Below are 18,670 nucleotides of genomic sequence, written 5' to 3'. Positions count from 1 at the left end.
ACTCTTTCCACGGTCTCAGCATCTTTTTTTTTTGTAGCCTGGAAGTACTTCAATTCAGAAAGTATTAATTTTAGCATCTAATTTGAGATTAACAGAATGGACAAGCAGCCTGGGATTGAAGACAATAACAAGTTTAATGGGGGGGGGGGAAACCCACCATCCAGTAAGGCTTGAATTTTACATCACGGTTGGTGCACTGGACAAGACATCCGTGTGAATTCTGCATAGCTGAAATGAGTCTTCTGGAACTCGAGAAATGACTATTTAAAGGCTTATTGCGCAGTAACCTTTCTGGCTTTATGAGACGCGTTTGGAAACTTCGCATGCAGTAAATTTGTCCTTTTTTGCCGATTATCAAACCCAGAGCCACCCTAAAACCCGGAGAAGTAGAAGAATGGGAATAAAATAACATGGGCTTTATCACACAGCCGGAGGCTAAAAAAAAGAAAAAACTGCTTTGCTTCATTGATGTAAGCGCTAGATAACCATTCATAAAAAGGAAAACGGCTGCAGTGTCATTTGCCGGTGGTCCCTTTTTTATCGTTTTCAACAGCTTTCAATGCGGGTGCCGCCGTTTCAGTAGAACCAAACAATACTCATGGGTTTATCTCGTTTCAAGCGAAACGCACGCTCTGTGGCTTGATAAAAGTGTCAGGAATAAGCCATCTGGAAACAGATGCCTCCCGGAGGATAGAAGGACTCAGTTCTTATAAGTCTTAGAGGTAAAAGCGTAAATGAAGGGTGAAGAAAAAAAAAAAGAAAAAAAAGTAAGCCTGGAGGTACTGCAACTCAATTTTTTTTTCAAAAAAAAAAAGAGAGAGAGACATGAGCTCAGATTTCACAATCCGTAACACGTTAATATTTCTTAGCTGGAACATTGGAAGGACACGGCAGGGTGGAGGGGAGCGTAACGCTTTTTCATATATCAAGATTTACACACCCACCCACCCCCCGCTACAAATTCGTCTTAATGCTACTAAGAAGCAGATCCCGCAAGCTGGCTGCTTCTTCCTCCCAGGCTCCGGCCCAAGAGCTCTCGTTGTACTCCACGTCGGCTGCTCTCTGCCCTACAATCAAAAGTCCTGTACTTCTACTTCGGCAGCGTTTTCAAGAGCGTCAGCCCTCCTCCGAGCCCTTACGTAGGCTGTAAAACAACCACCTTTGCCGAGGAATCCCAGGCCAGGATTTTCACACTGCCTTCTGGATCCAGATCAGCTGTCTTGTGCATTCTGGGTCGCCAGCTCATCTATGCTAGCAAAATTCAGCTCCTTGTTGTCAATGGGACCGCAGCTTACGTTGGGACCCAGGACATCCAAGCTGAAAGCAGGAGCCTGTAAGCCATCATCCCCTCCTGCTGCAGAGCTTCTGTTCATAAACGTCTCCATGTGTCTCAGCAGCTGCTTTGGGTTCTTTTTGGCAAAGGCTTCCAGTTCTAGACAGAGTGGAAAGGAAAGAAAGAAAGAAAAAAAAAATCGAACGGGAGAATTATATCTAATACGAGCATGCTTGGAAAAAAAAGCTCAACATCCAGCATAGAAGGCGTATAGATGGTCCTTGACGTACGATCGCGAAATTTCTACTGCTAAGCAAGGCAGCTGTTAAGCGAGTTACATCCCATTTTCGCAACCTTTTTGCCAGATGTTCAGCAAATTGTTACAGCTGTTAAGTGATTTGTTAAGCGAATTTGGCTCCCTTACCACCACCCCCCGGTGATTTGGCTTGTCGGAAACCGGCTGGAAAGGTTACAGATAGTGATCACATGAGGCCAGGACGGTACAACTGTCATAAATAAATGCCAGTTGCCAAGCACTCACAATTTCAATCATGCGACCCATGAGGATGCTGCAGGAGTCGTAAGTATGAAAAACAGTCATAGGCCACTTTTTTCCATTGCTGTTGTAACTTCGGTCACTCCACAAATGGAGGACTTAATGTGTACAGACTTCCAGTTTGTAAGAAAAGCTGCTAGAGCTCTTTCCAATTTAGCATCCTTCCAATAGATGATACTGTAATCCAATTAATGCTAGCCACAAGGCCAAGCGCTATGAATTTCTGAGATTATAGTCCAAGGATGGGATTGGGGGATAAATTCGATGAAGAATTGGGTATGTTAAACTTAGAGAAGGGAAGACACAATAGAAGTCTTCCAATACTGGAACAACAGCGAGGAGGACTTTTCCACAGTGCCCGAGGATAAGACAAGAATCAACATGTGGAAGCTTCTCCCAATAAGATGGACCCACACCACCAAGAGAAAGAGAAAAATTTCCCTGTTCAGTCATGTCTGACTCTTAGGGTGCAGTGCTCATCTCCGTTTCTTGCCCAAGGGAGCCAGCGTTGTCCAAAGACACTGTCTGTGATTATGTGGCCAAAGGAGTGTGGAACGCTGTTACCTTCCCACTGAAGTGGTACCTATTTATCTACTCGCACTTGCATGCTTTCGAACTGCGAGGTGGGCAGGATCTGGAGCAAGGAACGGGAGCTCATTCATTGCACAGTGCTTGGGTCTCAAACCAGGGCTGTCGGCTCTCCAGCTGACAAACTCAGCATCTTTAACCCCTGAGCCATCACACCCCTCCCACCCCTCCACAACCAAGAATAAGGTGGAATTTTCTTGGCCATGAGAGAGCTATTAACTAGTGACACGATCTGCCTCCTGGATCCATGGCTGCTCCGTTTGGTTTTCCAGCAAAGGTTGGACGGTCATTGGTCCAGGATGGCCTGAGAATATCTGTCTTAGGTGTGGAGGGTTGATCTAGAAGACGTACAAAGTCTTCGACCCTGTGATTCACCCACCTTTTAAAACAAAACCAGAATCAGAAATGGTCTTGTGCTGTGTTTTCCAGATGTTGAAAAGCCGTAAAAATAGAGCCACGTACAAATCGTTGAGCACCGCAATGACCTGCTGTCTTCGATTGCATTCTCTGAAAAGGAACATGGCAAAATATTTACATCCACCACCACCTCCCTACGGTATCGGTGGGTCATTTATTCCAAAGGCTTAGTGTTTCCTTGAGCTGCCTGGCGTTCTTCTCTCTTTTTTCTGAAATACACTTTCCGCTTCAGCAAACCTTTTAAAACTTTCCTTCAGGGCCGCTGCCCATAGAGGGCGCTGTTTGGCTACGTAAGAATTCACCTTTGCTTCAGTGTGCTCGGAGTACTGAAGGTGGGAAACATATAGGTGCGTGCTTATTTTTAAACTGCAGGAAGACTTAAAAGATGTACTTGTACTTTAAACAAATGATAAGAGACTATTTTGCTTTCCTTGGGGCTGCGAACCGGTTTAAGAATCTTTTTACTGATAATAAACTAAAGAAGTTAAGATAAATCTCCACCTCTTAGGGAAAAAAAAAGAAGACAGAATAAGAGAATGGGAAGGGACCTCAGAGGTCTTCTAGTCCAACCCCCCACTCGAGCAGGATCATTTCAGACAGAGTCTCATTTGAAGATGGCACTTGAAACAAAGAAGCCGTCCTTTTTTTGCCAAAGGAAAAATCCACATTACCCCTTTCCGTTCCATCATTACAGCAACATGTGAAAAAGGAAATGGTTTCAAAACCAAATAAGGTAAAGGTTCCCCTGCACATGCATGCTACTCGTTTCCAACTCTAGGGGCCGGTGCTCATCTCCGTTTCAAAGCCGAAGAGCCAGCGCTTGTCCGAGGACGTCTCCGTGGTCATGTGGATGGCATGACTAGACGCCAAAGGCGCACGGAACGCTGTTACCTTCCCACCGTAGTGGTCCCTATTTTTCTACTTGCATTTTTACGTGCTTTCGAACTGCTAGGTTGGCAGAAGCTGGGACGAGTAACAGGCGCTCACTCTCCTATGCGGCATTCGGGATTTGACCCGCCAAACTGCCGATCTTCTGATCGACAAGCTCAGCGTCCTAACCCACTGAGCCAAATAGCTACTCCTAATTTGAAATTACACCAGTGAAGGTTCTCCGTATAGGTTCTCCATATACTTACAACAGTTCATTTAGTGGCTGTTCGGAGTTACAACAGCAATGGAAAAAGTAACTTAGGACCGTTCTTCACACTTACGACCCTTGCAGCCTCGCCATGGTCACCTGATCAAAATTCAGGCACCTGGCAACTAGTACATATTTATGATAATTGTGGTGTCCCGGGGTCGTGTGATCACCTTTTGGGAACTTCTGACAAGCAAAGTCAACGGAGAAGCTAGTTTTACTTCACAACCGTCTTACTAACTTAACAAATGGGGTGATTCACTTAACAACTGTGGCAAGAAAGGTCGTAAAAACGGGGCAAACTCACTTAACAAATGTTTCACTTAGCAACATAATTGTGGTCGTAATTGGAGGACTACCTGTATTTTAACAATTTAGCTGATGGACTAATGCATTAAAAGCTGACAGAGGCACAAAGAGAGCCATGGCAGTGGCATCCACGATGCTGATATAATGTCTGATACATACAAGTATAATAGCACAAGCATGTAAAGTCACAGCACGGGCATGACGACAACCTAGAACTAAGGAGAAACTTCCTGACAGTTAGAACAACTAACCGGTGGAACAACCTGCCTCCAGAAGTGGTGAATGCTCCAACCCTGGGAGTTTTTAAGAAGGGATTGGACAACCATTTGTCTGAAATTGCATAGGGTTTCCTGCCTGTGCAAGGGGTTGGACTACATGACCTCCAAGGTCCCTTCCGGCTCTATTATCGTTATTGTTATATGTCCCACCAACTCCTTTGCAGACATCCAAAGCCCATGATGAACTCACCTGGAAAGGCGTTCTTCCCTCAAAACCTGAATGACAATACGGGTAATATTGATAGACATCACACAGAAAGGAAAATTCTGAAAAACAAAACAGACAAACAAAAAAAAAGCTACATTTTTAAAAGAGCCCTGCCTATGACAGACTCAAAACGCAATCCCTTTGGCTTTCCTGGAGATAAAAACAGCTGGAAGGTTTCAAATCAGGGTTTATCAAATTTGGCAAGCTTTAAGCTGGGTGGATTTCAACTCCCTCCCATCCATCCAGCTTCAACTTGCCGAGTTTGAAAAAAACGTTCTTTTAAATGATCGGCCTGAAAGCTTTCGTTTTTCAGTGCACACATAACACCACAGGCACTCTTTTCAATGGAAAATCTGAACACGGAAGCAGAGAAAATGAGGGAACGTACCTGGACCTCATGATGGGACAGCTTGAAAATTTCTCTAGCTACGGGCAATGTCCGAGGATCCATCACAAAATAAAGTGTTTGCATCAATCCCAGCAGCCCGGCTCCACGTAGATCTGTGCCAGGATCCATTCCTTTAGAAGGGTACAAGACATCCAGAGGCTGTTAAAGTCACACCAAGAAATGCTCTTGTACGTATTAAGTAAGCTTCCAGACAGCAAATTGCTCAGTCATACTCTTGAGGTATAGCTGGCAACAGTGCTTTTTTTGTAAAAGAAAAAGTGCCGGAACTCACGCATGTCATACAACCCGCCTTGCCTACCCTACAAGGTTCCATCCAAAAAAGGTGCCGGAACTCCGTTCTGAGCGTTCTATGTGAAAAAAAGCCCTGGCTGACATTAAAGTAGCGTGACGAAAACTTCATGCTCTTTCCTCATGAGGTGCCATTGAAATACAGACAGTCCTCAACTTACTTCGTTTAGTAACAATTCAAAGTCACAACGGCACTGAGAAACGTGACTTGTCATCATTTTTCACACTTATGACTGTTGCAGCCTCCCCAGGGTCACGCGATCAAAATCCAGACCCTTGGCAACTGATTCATACTTATGACCGTCGCAGTGTCCCGGGGTCATGTGATCACCTCCTGAGACCTTATGACAAGCAAAGTCGATGGGAGAAGCCAAATTCACTTAATGAACCTCTTGCTAACTTAACAACTGCAGGGACTCACGTGACAACTGTGGCCAAAAAACGGTCACAAAATGGGGGAAAACTCACTTAACAAAGGTCTCACTTGGCAACAGAAACGTTGGACTCGGTTGGGGTCATACCTTGTGGACTATGCATCTTCCAAAATTATCTCCTATACAGCTTCAAAAATTATGTCCAGCTGCAAAAATTGCCTAATAATTATTCTAAAGCAGGGGTCTTCAAACTTGGCCCTTTTATGACTTGTGGACTTCAACTGCATCTGCATCTGCATCTCCTCACCCTCCTACAGATATTGTGGTGACTGCTTGCACTGGTCCTCAGGAAATCTATGTGCTGAAGGGGAAGAAATCAACATGACGATGTTGGTGCCCAGGAGAAAAAGCACAGATCACTTCAAATGGCCAACAGGCACGTTCTTTGTTCCAAAGTTCATGAAAGAGAATGAAACCAGGCTTTCCCTGGTATATATTTGCTCACGGGAAGACTCTTGTTCGACACTCAGCGTACCTTGAAATCCAAGATCTTCCCAGTGGGCTCCATAACGGGCACAATCAAACCGGGAGCCAGTGAGTTTCTTGTAAACAGTTTGCAAGATCCTCATGTGCACTTTTTCATTATTATCCAAACCACCTGTACAGGGAAAGGCCCATTAGGTCCTCTACGTAACTGAGAACAAGATAGTTGACCTATCACTTTGTTGTTTGTATGTACACTGAGAGCTTATGAACCAGAGACAAATTCCTTCGGTGTCCAATCACACTTGGCCAGTAAAGAATATTCTATTCTATTCTATTCTATTCTATTCTATTCTATTCTATTTCTATTCTATTCCTATTCTATTCTATTCTATTCTATTCTATTCTATTCTATTCTATTCTATTCTATTCTATTCTATTCTATTTTCTATTTTCTATTCTATTCCTATTCTATTCTATTCTATTCTATTCTATTCTATTCTATTCTATTTCTATTCTATTCTATTCTATTCTATTCTATTCTATTCTATTCTATTCTATTCTATTCCACCTTCTGGATTCTATTCCTATTCCTATTCTATTCTATTCTATTCCTATTCTATTCTATTCCTGTTCTATTCTATTCCCTATTCTATTCCCTATTCTGTTCTATTCCCCATTCCATATTCTATTCTATTCTATTCTATTCTATTCTATTCTATTCTATTCTATTCCTATTCTATTCTATTCCCTAATCCAGACATGTCAAACACAAGGCCCGGGGGCCGGATCCGGCCCGCGAAGTGGTTTCATGTGGCCCACGAAGCCATCCTGGAAACAGTGAGGGAACGGCCCCCACTGCCTTGGCCCTGGCCCAGAGACCCTCCTTCTGCCAGAGACCCTCAGATCTGTCCCACTCCTGCCCAGGCCTCCATAGGCACCCTTGATGCGTACTATGTAGAGCTGGCCATGCCCACCCAGCAGGCCATACGCACTCTAGCCACGCCAACCCAGTAGGCCACGCCCACCCAGGCCATACCCACCCGGCCCCCTGAGGGCAATCGCAATGCTGATGCGGCCCTCAATGAAATTGAGTTTGACACCCCTGCCCTAATCTATTCCCTATTCTGTTCTATTCCCCATTCCATATTCTGTTCTGTTCTGTTCTATTCTATTCTATTCTATTCTATTCTATTCTATTCTATTCTATTCTATTCTATTCTATTCTATTCTATTCTATTCTATTCTATTCCATTCCATTCCATTCCATTCTCTATTCTATTCTATTCTATTCTCTAATCTACTCTACTCTATTCTATTCTGCAATCTATATTCTATTCTATTCTATTCTATTCTATTCTATTCTATTCTATTCTATTCTATTCTATTCTATTCTATTCTATTCTATTCCCTATTCTATTCCCTATTCTGTTCTATTCCCCATTCCATATTCTATTCTGTTCTGTTCTGTTCCATATTCTGTTCTGTTCTATTCTATTCTATTCCATTCTCTATTCTATTCTATTCTATTCTATTCTCTACTCTACTCTATTCTGCAATCTATATTCTATTCTATTCTATTTTCTATTCTATTCTATATTCTATTCTATTCTATTCTATTTTCTATTCTATTCTATATTCTATTCTATTCTATTCTATTTTCTATTCTATTCTATATTCTATTCTATTCTATTCTATTCTATTCCTATTCTATTCACTATTCCCTACTCCTTATTCCATACCATACCATTCTTTACTTTGGGGTCCTCGCTGTTCTCTGTGTTTAGTTGTTTTCTTGCAAGCATTTCATTACCCAACCAGGTAACATCTTCAGACCACTCGTTGGGTAATGAAACCTCTGCAAGAAAATTACCAAGCTGAGAGAGCACCAAGGACTCCACAGTTCAAATATTCTCTTCAGTACTGGCTTCATTTACTTCCTACTTCCTAAAGCCCAAATAGGTCCTCCAGCTTCTCTGCTTAAAGTTCCAGAAGCACGGAGAGTCTGCCTAAGCTCTACGGTGACTTTCTGACAGTTAAAACAGACCGCGCCAAGGCGGCTAGAACAAAATGGGATCAACATCGCTTTCTCAGTCTTTGTAGAAATAGACAAAGCAACCATTGATTTTTTTTTGAAACATTTTAAAATTTTATTCTGTTCTTCATTAAAAGCAATCCCCCAACACCGGATATAATGTAATGAAACAAATCCACGAAAACTATACAATACGGGTAGTCCTCAACTTACAACAGCTCGTTTAGTGACCATTCAAAATTACAGCAGCGCTGGGGGAAAAAAAGAAAGTGACTCTTGACCGTTTTTCAGAGTTGCGGCCTTGGTCACTTGATCGAAATTCGTGTGCTTGGCAAACTGACTCATACTTAGGACGGTTGCAGTTTCCCCAAGGTCACGTGACACCCCCCCCCCTTTCGCGACCTTCTGGCAAGCAAAGTCAATGGGGAAGCCAGATTCGCTGAACAACCGGGTTAGTAATTTACCAACTGCGGTGACTCCCTTAACAAGTGTGGCTAGAAAGGTCGTAAAATCGGGCAAAACCCGCTTAGCAAATGTCGCACTGAACAACACAAACGTTGGGCTCGGTTGCGGTCGTAGGCTGAGGACTACCTGCACTGAAAAGCAAAACGAAACGGGGTCAGAAGACTTAAGGACTCCCAGAGTCCTACCGTTGCCTTAACCACAGTGGGCAGCAATGTTTTGGCAGACTTTTCTTGTGCCCGCTGAACTCGAACTCCTGATCAGAGGAAGTAAGGAAGTTGCTGTGAAACTATTGCTGAGGCTTGCTTTCATTTTCAGAGGCAATACTCACACTGGGCAATGGCCAAAGCCAAGTCTCTCTCGCTCTGCAACTGCTGCTGAAGGCGGGGAGGTCCAAAAAGGAAATGGGCCATAGCAGCCAGGCCTCTTCTTTGGATGGTCGGCCGAATCTTTTTCTGGAAGAAGCGAAAATTAAAGGTAGAAGACATGCAGGGGTTGAAAACGGCTCCCTTAGCAAAGCTACAGGGGGGAAAAAGCAATGCAAACGGCATCATTGCCAAGCGGCAGGGAAACTGTGCAAAGAACTTGTAGGAGAGATAACAGAGTTACATAGTTGGAAGGGGTCTTGGAGGTCTTCTAGACCCGTGGTGGCGAACCTATGGCACGGGTGGCACTCTCTGTGGGCACGCGTGCCGTCGCCCCAGTCCTAGGCCTTCGGCTGGGTTTTATAAAAACTTTTCACTTTAAGCCTCCGCCGCCATGTGCAAAAAAAAAAAGGTTCAATCAATCAATTTCAACTTCTCGCGGGGGAAAAAAAGTTCTCACAAAGTTGGAATTGATTGATTGAACTTTTTAGTCCCATCCAGTCTGCCGTTACCACCGCAGCCACGCCCACCCAATGGGACACGCCCAGCCAGCACCCAACAATACATACCGTAATTGGTTTTGGGTTGCAGTTTGGGCACTCGGCCTCTAAAAGGTTTGCCTTCACTGTTCTAGACCAACCCCCTGCACAAGCAGGAGACCCAGTATCATTTCAGACAAACGGCTGTCGATTCTCTTCTTAAAAAGCTCCAGTGCTGCAGCACCCACAACTTCTGGAGGTGTTCTGTACCAGCCTGCTACCGGCCCTGCAGAAAAGGCAGGGACAACCCCTTTTTCAAGAAGGCAAGAGGCTGGAATTACGCCTGCCAAATTTATTACTACAAAAACAAATGGAAGACAAACCAAAAAACCGGAGCTTTAAGAAACATGAACTATCCAAGCGGTTGCCTTCAGCAAACCAGCCCTCCCACACATTCCCCTTTTAAACAGTTCAGGGCGTGGCTTCTCTCTGCCTCCTTCCGAGGTGCCCCATTGCCTTCCTCTGTTTACTCCTGATTGACTGCCTCCTGCGTCGGGCGTCCTTGAACAGGGCCAGCTGTGGGTCATCTTCATCCACGCTGTCAGGCTCACACAGCTAGGTCTCCGTGGTGACCAGGTGGGAGGGGCCTGGCTGAGGGCTCTCATCAGCAAGATCTTCAACCCCCTCAGCAAGGTCTTCAACACCCCCCTCCTCCTCCTCTGAGTCGTCTGACCCAACTGCCGAACCCACAGGCTGACCCTGAATCACAACAGGAGGCAGGCTGTTTGTTCCACGGGTTTATTGTTCTCACTGTCAGGACATTTCCTCCTTGGTGCTAGGTTGCTTCTCTCGCTGATCAGTTTCCGTCCGTTGTTTTTTGTCCTGCCCTCAGGTGCAGCATAAAAAAATAAGAAATAAATAAAAATAAAGAAACGCGATAGTCTCTGAACGAAAAGAACTTCTTTTGAGAGGTGTTACTATCAGAGTTAGAGAAGACTTGAGAGTGAAAGGGGCTTGCAGCTACTTTCTACAAGCTCCGTCACTTTGGATCCTGGCCGGGTTAGACTACTCCATCCACTCATTAGGGAACTACTTAGGGATAGAATCAAGATCACGTGGAGTGTTAGTACCACTTTACAATGCCTTGGTAAGGCCACACTTGGAATACTGCAACCAGTTTTGGTCACCACGATGTAAAAAAAGTTGTTGAGACTCTGGAAAGAGTACAGAGAAGAGCAACAAAGTTGATTAGGGGACCGAAGGCTAAAACATACAAGGAACGGTTGGTGGAATTGGGTATGTCTAGATTAACGAAGAGAAGGATGAGGAGGGACATGATAGCAATGTTCCAATATCTCAGGGGCTTCCACAAAGAAGAGGGAGTCAAGCTATTCCCCAAAGCACCTGAAGGCAGGACAAGAAGCAACGGATGGAAACTAACCAAAGAGAGAAGCAACCTGGAACTAAGGAGAAATTTCCTGACATTGAGAGCAATTAATCAGTGGAACCACCTGCCTCCAGAAGCTGTGAATGCTCCAACACTGGAAGTTTTTAAGAAGAGACTGGACAGCCATTTGTCTGAAACGGTATAGGCTTTCCTGCCTGAGCAGGGGGTTGGACTAGATGACCTCCAAGGTCCCTTCCAACTTTATTATTATTGCTGTTGTTTCAAGTCATATGAATGTATTCACTGCTGTTCTAAGGACCACATAGCAACTGTCTTCAATCCCTAAAATATTTAAGGAGGACAGTGGCATCCATCCTAGATAGCCCATGCCCAGTGGTGGGATTCAAATATGCGAACAACTGGTTCTCTCTGTGTGGATGCTGCTTCCGTAAGTCCATTCTGGGCCTGGGCAACAAAAAATTAGCTACTGGGTCTGCCAAACTGGTGCAAACCGGCTGAATCCCACCACTGCCCACACCTACCCTACAGTCCGACAGGTCGGCTGTTTGGAAATACTGCAGGGCTTCATTGAAAGCGATCGAGGGAACCGGGCCAAGAGGCTTCTCCACAGTGCCTGCAAGCAAAGAAAAAGGATTCGATTCTGACATCTCTTTTCCTTCCAGCAGAAGAACAAAGCATCTTACAGTATTGAGGGGGATGGGAAAGTTGAGCCACAAATGCGCTGTGTTAAAACTATTTGGAATTTCTCAGACGGGTCTCTCCAAAATGGAACAGCTCACGATAAAGACAAGTAGTCCTGGGTTTATGGCCACAATTGGGAGCAGACTTTTCGCTGCTAAGCCGGGCGGCTGTTCAGTGAGCGACGCTCAATTTTATAACCTTTTGGGAGTGTTGAGGGAATCGCTGCAGTTGCTAAGTGAATCACAAGGTCATTAAGCAAGTCCAGCTCCTCCCTTTGACTTTGCATGTCAGGAGCTGGCTGGAAAGGCCACAAATGGGGATCATGCGACTCCAGGAGGTTGCAACTGTTGTAAAGATACACACTGGGTTGTCAAGCGGCTGAATTCTGATCATGTGACCACAGGGTTGCTTCAATGGTTGTAAGTGTGAGGATCTGTCGTACGTCAATGTTTTCAGTGCCACTGTAATGTTGAATGATGGCTAAACAAATGACTGTAAGTTGAGGACTACCTGGATAATTCAAAATACACATCAAGTATTGATGGGAAACCTTAATTGTCTATCTAAATACACATAGGTAAAGGTAAAGGTTCCCCCGCACATGTGTGCTAGTCATTTCCGACTCTAGGAGCTGGTGCTCATCTCCGTTTCAAAGCCGCTTGTCCGATGACGTCTCCGTGGTCATGTGGCCGGCATGACTAGATGCCAAAGGCGCACGGATCGCTGTTACCTTCCCACCGGAGTGGTCCCTATTTTTCTACTTGCATTTTTACGTGCTTTCGAACTGCTAGGTTGGCAGAAGCTGGGACGAGTAACAGGCGCTCACTCTGCTACGCGGCACTCGGGATTCGACCTGCCAAACTGCCGACCTTCTGATCGGCAAGCTCAGTGTCCTAACCCACTGAGCCACCACATCCCTTTTGAATACACATACACATCCTATTTATACCATGTTTTTTTAAAACCTAACTTTATGTTTTTTTCCCATCTTTATTATTTTTATTGCCTTGTTTAGGGGTGGTTTTCTTGTTGAGTATCCTTTTTCTACTCCACCCTGCACAGCTTCCCAGACTGAGCAATATCAAAATAAGTCAATTAGACATACACACAAACTGGTGGACTTTGTATTATGTGTGGCCATCCGTAATGGCAGCATCATGGCAGGTAGCACAATTAAAATTCAACTCAGAACAGATCCCACAATGGAGTAAAATGAGACAGTACTTAATTTTCCATACCTCCCGAATGGATGCTTGCTAGGTTGTCCCATTCTTCACGGGCTCGTAGTACCTCCTCTGAAATATCTAGTAAGAGGAAAAACAAGATGACACACCAGAGTAGCTACACGCTCAAGAATCACTTACAAAGCAGTTCATTTAAGAGGCCTGGAAGATAATTCAATTTCTTTTAAAGGAAAAAAAAATCTAGATGTAATTTTACAGAGGAATTATTGAGTCTGCTATGTGTACTTCTATGACTGTCTGGTTTGGTGCAGTAACCAAACAGGACAGGTATAAGCACCATCAGAGTTAAGCCTAGACAAGGAACAACTGCAACCAGCCTGCCTTCCATAGAAGACCTGTATACCGTGTGGGTCAGAAGGAGTGCTGAGAAAATATCTACAGACCCCTCAAATCCTGGAGGGAAGTGAGGGGTCTATAAACTATTTCAACTCCTTCCCTTAGGATGGCGATTTAGGGCATTGCAGGCCAAAACTAGACATAAAGACAATTTCCCCTCCCCCCATGCCATCACCGTGCTGAATATTCAATTCTCTTGGTGCTGCTTAATGTCTCTTACCCTATGTAGTATGGCTGTAGTATTATTATTTATCATTTTCTTTTTTATTCCCCCTTTTATTGGCTTTATTGTTCTGTTGCTTTGCACGTCCACTGAGTGCTTCTGTACCAGAGATAAATTCTTTGTACGTCTGATCACAATTGGCCAAATAAAAGTATTCATTTCAATTCAATTCATCTCCAGGCACTATACAGCAGCTCCATTTTATTCTTCTAAATGGGAAACTGTAGAGGTGGATTTTAAAACAGAAAGCATCTGAAACTGACAAGTGGAAATAATAATAACTGTGAAAACCCTAACCTTTCCAGGTAAATGGCTACTGCTGGGTAGGAGAGGGAATGAGGGATTGCAAGACTGGCTTGGAAACTGTCACAGAATGTTGAAAATGAAGCTCTCATGACTGCAACAGCATAGCAACAATGAAGCAGCCACAACTTTCCCAAATTTTATTCCCTCAGAAGTCATGGGTCCCAGATTTGGGGCACATTCTGCAATTTAGCCCATTTGAGGGACCTTGGTTCAACAACTGTGGGCCCTATGATGTGCTGTTTTGCCTAGCTAAAGGTCACGACAATGAGAGTTTTAGTAGTATACAGATTTTTATGTACCTAAAACAGCTAGAATCCACCTCTTTATAATTAATGTCATTTTTAAGAGCGCCATAAAAACCATAACTCTGCCTGTCAGCTAATCGCAATTCAACCTTTACTGACTTTCATGCAGAATTTAAAAGAGCATCTGACTCTAGACCCCATTATGAGAAGCAGATGAAGCTAACTTAGATTTCTGGGAGATCTAAAGCTGTCTTCTCAGTGACTTCAAAGGCGCTTGATCCTGCCACAGTTCCTTAGAAGTAGAGTACAAAACAGCTTCAGGCTTGAAAAGATGAGGTTTGAAGCACGATCTACATGCAGAGTCACACCATTTTGTTCCAGTAAGGTTGGAACAGGTCTTTTTGAAAGTGAAATGTTTTGCAAGTCTCTGCTCTTCATCATCCAAAATGCAAGAGAATCCAAGGAGCAAACAGCTACATTTCCTCCTGATATTCAGGGGGCTGAACGACAACAGTCTCCTAACAGAGCCCCAGCTCTTCAATCTAGGCCTTGCATTAGGGCGATTGGGGTTCTCGTCGGATATGTTTGATCATGTGGATGTTGTTAGCCAGACTCACCATCTGTTCTCCTTCTTTATATGCCCTTGGTTATATTAATTTTCAACTTCGTTTGCTTTTATTGTATACCATCCAGAGTCAGTTTGGTATTGGCAGTGCCTAAGCTGAATAAATTAAAAATTTTAATTGGATCTTTACCTGACTCCTTAAAATCATGGGGTGTTGCTGATAGAGACTGGAGCAGTCCATTCTGTTTCAATGCAGAAACCTGAAACAGACAAAGAGAGAGGTGGGGATTCTAAGGTTGCAAAGCAGGATTGTTGTCAGGCATGAAGAATTAAGTCTACATGTTAAATTGCAGTTAAGCTGATTTATTGCTCATGCCTATACACCAGAATCTAGTCAACTAACATTCAGCATGAAACTGGTGCTAGATAAGACTTAATGGAATTCAAGAGGGATTGGACTTAAAACTGCTTGCAGGAACGTAACTTTTCTGAGGCCAATATCTGATAAAGTGATTTTGTGCCATTGATTCAGAGCTCACAACATCCCAAACTTTTCTGTCCATGCACATTTTTAGTAAGAACTAAAAAGTCGCAAAGCAACCCTGTTGCTTAGATTAACCTGTTTTAATTGTTACTATATAATCACCCAGTGTGCTTCATGCGGGATTAACACCACTACAGTTTTCTCAATTTCCCTGATTTTTCTGGCTTCACCCACCAAACAAAAGTTTCTCAACCTTGGTCGTTTTAAGATGGGTGGACTTCAACTCCCAGAATTCCTCAGCCAGCATGGAATCAAACAAGGACCCTCAAAATTTCAACAAAGCGTTTGCATACAGTATAGGAAAGCCTAATCTACATGTAAAAATAAATACTATCATATTAAAAGGTTTTTTTTACAGTAAACAAAAATATAAACCTGATGAAGTTATGTTTCTGTCACAGAGGATTAAAAACTGGAGATAAAGCTGAAGAAATAGGAGCCGTTTGGCTCAAGTCCCTAGCAGCTAATATCTGTACTCTGGAGAAAGGAAGTGGAACAGTTTCCTCTTTTAAAGGAACAAGCAGATTAAAAAAAAGCTGTTATTTCCTTTCTTTCCACAATGTTACATTGAACAAAAGAGTCAGTTTCAGATTTGATAACTTATCCCTGAGAGTTTTTTTAAGAGTTTTAGAGGTTGGCATGAGTGAAATAAGATTATGGAATACCCCTCAAACTCTTATTTCTTGCTGTCATTTGAGCAAGAGAAACTGTTGTACATTTGCACAATGTTCAGATTAAAGAAAAAGACTGCACATGGGTCTGCAAACTGTGGTTAAATCCTGAGACACCTGAATGCAAGTTGGTTCTCGTAATGCAGTGTAAAGCCTGTTCAGACACTGCTTGGGAACATTTCCCAACATTGTTGTTCCCTAAACTTACATCCTTACGTGTTGTCTCCTAAACTTACACCCGCAGTCTGCTATAACCCCCAATGATCCTCGCCAGCAGGACTACTGGATTGTGAGGAAAGACGGTTAGAACTTAGTGACCAGCATACTCACGTGCACAGCTTTGTAAACTGGATAGGCAATTGTGTGTCTTTCACGCTGGCAGTTGTTTATGCTGCATTGGTTCATCCCCTGATGGAAACAATGAAATCAGAGTCACCAGGGAAGCCACGATCATTTCTCAAATCTCAAAAGGCCCTTTTTCTTTTTCAGAGGAACAAGAAACTCAACTACACGGCACAGGGATTACTGCCTGCATTACTTGCAACGGAGCCGTATCCATTTCTTCCCCATAATCATGGCAGGTGTGATTCCAGAATTTTTGCTACGTAAAACTGCATATATACGTTCCATATTCTCTTCCAATTATTATAGAACATTCCATATTCCCTCCCACAAGAGGCTCACCAACTTCCGTGCCCTTTTCACAATGGTATGGGGCAAAGAAAAAACAGCAGGACCCCCCCCCAATTGCACCCCGATTCAGGTGACCCAGCGGTCCCAGATGAAGCCAAGTGGCCTCAAACAGCTCTCAGGGAGAATGCTAACAATCGGATGACTGCAAAGAAATCCAGTCTTTCCATCCATCCCTACCACCATCCTATCGGAACCTATCCTTCCATCTTCCAGAACTGATGAAGCAAGCTTGTAGGATGAGAAGTGAAATGTTTTCTTCTTCTTCTTTCCTCAAGGAAAGAAAAAAAACAACCCAGTCCAATTGACTGAAAATCTCCACAGACAGCAGGACCCCGAGTTCTGATTTGGACATGCATTTGAATATTCTTTGGGTTTGGGGGTTGGTTTTTCTTTTTGCAAAAGTCGAGCAGCTGCAGCTTTCCACGCCCACCGACAGAACCTCCCTTTGCTCTGGCTTGAAGCAGGAGGTCGCAAAGCGAGTCCCTAAGAGGGAACTCCACAACTGGCTTGGGGAACCTGTCCAGGTGGCCAGAAGGTCCCTTGAGTTGCGAGGCATCTAAATTACATAGCCTGGAGGCAAATGGATGTTTACTGTTATACTGCAGAAGGCCAGAAGTCATTAAGAGGGGAAAAAAGGTGCAATGGATGAATGTATGCTGGTAACCCAGCTCGGTCCCTGGTGGAAGGACCTTTCCAGATGGAGAAAAGATTTCAACCCTCCCTGCAATCCCACTTCCTTCTCTAGGTCCACAATTCGGGGGGGTTTTTCCCCCGAAAAAGACTCACCTTTTATAGTTCCTTCTACAAAGCCATCTGATCACGACAGAATCCGCCAGCCCACCCCCAATAAGAGCACCATTCCCACGACCTCCTGTTGCAGAGCGGCTTTCTTTCTGCCTTCTCTCAACAGCCCCCCCTGCGCTGTGGACCCCCAACTCACTAAGTCTTAACCCTAAACCTTCTCGCCACCCCTGCCCGGGCTCGCTTCCTCCCTGTGCACGCATCTGCAGACACGTGTCCACATGTTCCCACACTCCCAGTCCCGCTGCTCTTCCCACGGCTCTCCCCAGAGCCCCCTGCTGCCTTTCTCCCCCCTCCTCACGCACCCACGGAGGTGTCATTCCTGAACAGCTGGACCGAGCCCGGGTTTTAACTCCGCCGTTTTTTTCCTCCAACCTGGGTTCTGTTGCTAACATTCCCTCCCCCGCTCGTGACGCCCACCGGAGCCCAAAGCGCAGGCGCGCCGCTTTGCATGCTGGGAAGCGTAGTCCCAGCTTAGCTCGGGACTGGAAGGCTCGCTCCGAGCGCGGCGTTTGCTCTGCTCGGGGGCAAAGGCACCACTCGGAAAGAAAATATGGTATAAAGCAAGGGGGGCGGGGCGTGGGGAACATGCATGGGACTTAAACGGGTTTGCACCGAAGGGGTTTCCATTGATTGACTCCAGACCTCGTCTGAATAAGTCCCAGGAGAGTTTAGAAGTGGAACACTTTCCAAGAAGAAAAAAAAACCCAAGAAAGTCCAGTTGCCTTTTGGGGGGAAAAAAAGCATCTTTGGGAATAGCTGTTCCTTTGGATGGTCTGCAGCCAGGTATCTTCCAATTTATCTGGAAGATTTTCTGCTTGTTCAAAAGTGGCACTGGCTAGAGATTGGGAGGTCTTCTGCCTGGAAACAGCGGAAGCTTCTGTTTTTCTTCATTCTGATGTTCCGCTGATTAGCTAGCTTTATGCTACATCTGAGCCCATTCCATCAAGGCTTGTCAGAAACAAAGCAGGAGTTGATTTGAAATCCATATTTTTATTTATTTATTTATTTATTTTGGGGGGGAGGGTGTCTCACACAGTGAGGGCAACCTGCCTTGAACTGGGCTGCTAAGGGACATGTGGGGTGTTTTGCGGCAGTGTGTGTGGCAGGGCACAATGAAATACCCCCAATTTGGCTTGCAAATTGAATTTTGCAGAAGCACCTCTGCTGACAGCCCTGGGATTGAGATCAAGTATTCTGCAAGGCCAAATCGGAGCTGGCCTTTTTGCTTACAGTGAATGCAAACGTGAGTGATAAATAAAGCCTCGTTATGATTTAAGGCAGCGACCAA

General features: G+C 44.4%; 1 protein-coding gene across 5 annotated transcripts; it reads right to left on the bottom strand.

Moving 5' to 3' along the window:
• Positions 1–115: 115 nt before the first annotated feature.
• ELMOD3 (ELMO domain containing 3) lies at positions 116–17,762 on the bottom strand. Of its 5 annotated transcripts, none has more exons than XM_083368770.1 (13): positions 17,685–17,753; positions 16,216–16,293; positions 14,861–14,930; positions 13,552–13,775; positions 12,990–13,055; positions 11,950–12,095; positions 11,592–11,683; positions 9,150–9,273; positions 6,374–6,496; positions 5,156–5,286; positions 4,750–4,826; positions 2,797–2,924; positions 116–1,432 (listed from the first exon to the last, which is right to left on the bottom strand). In XM_083368770.1, exons 5-13 carry the CDS (start codon positions 13,019–13,021, stop codon positions 1,212–1,214), a joined length of 1,074 nt encoding a protein of 357 aa, XP_083224896.1. In that variant the 5' UTR covers positions 13,022–13,055; positions 13,552–13,775; positions 14,861–14,930; positions 16,216–16,293; positions 17,685–17,753; the 3' UTR covers positions 116–1,211. The 5 variants fall into 5 exon arrangements, with proteins under 5 accessions (XP_083224896.1, XP_083224898.1, XP_083224897.1 ...); XM_083368772.1 differs by having other exon boundaries at positions 11,950–12,212; positions 17,685–17,752; XM_083368771.1 differs by lacking the exon at positions 13,552–13,775 and having other exon boundaries at positions 11,950–12,212; positions 17,685–17,762.
• Positions 17,763–18,670: the final 908 nt, after the last annotated feature.

The sequence above is a fragment of the Vipera ursinii genome, assembly GCF_947247035.1.
Source record: "Vipera ursinii genome assembly, chromosome: 8".
NCBI classification, from domain to species: Eukaryota; Metazoa; Chordata; class Lepidosauria; order Squamata; family Viperidae; genus Vipera; species Vipera ursinii.
Note: the sequence above shows the minus strand (reverse complement) of the source record. Positions and strands in the feature narration are given on the sequence as shown.

Coding starts and splice junctions, on each gene's coding strand:
- ELMOD3 (XM_083368768.1), bottom strand. Junction 5,287..6,373: donor GGAAGATCTTGGATTTCAAG/GTACGCTGAGTG, acceptor ACCCTTCTAAAG/GAATGGATCCTGGCACAGAT. Junction 2,925..4,749: donor AGGGAAGAACGCCTTTCCAG/GTGAGTTCATCA, acceptor GTTCCTTTTCAG/AGAATGCAATCGAAGACAGC.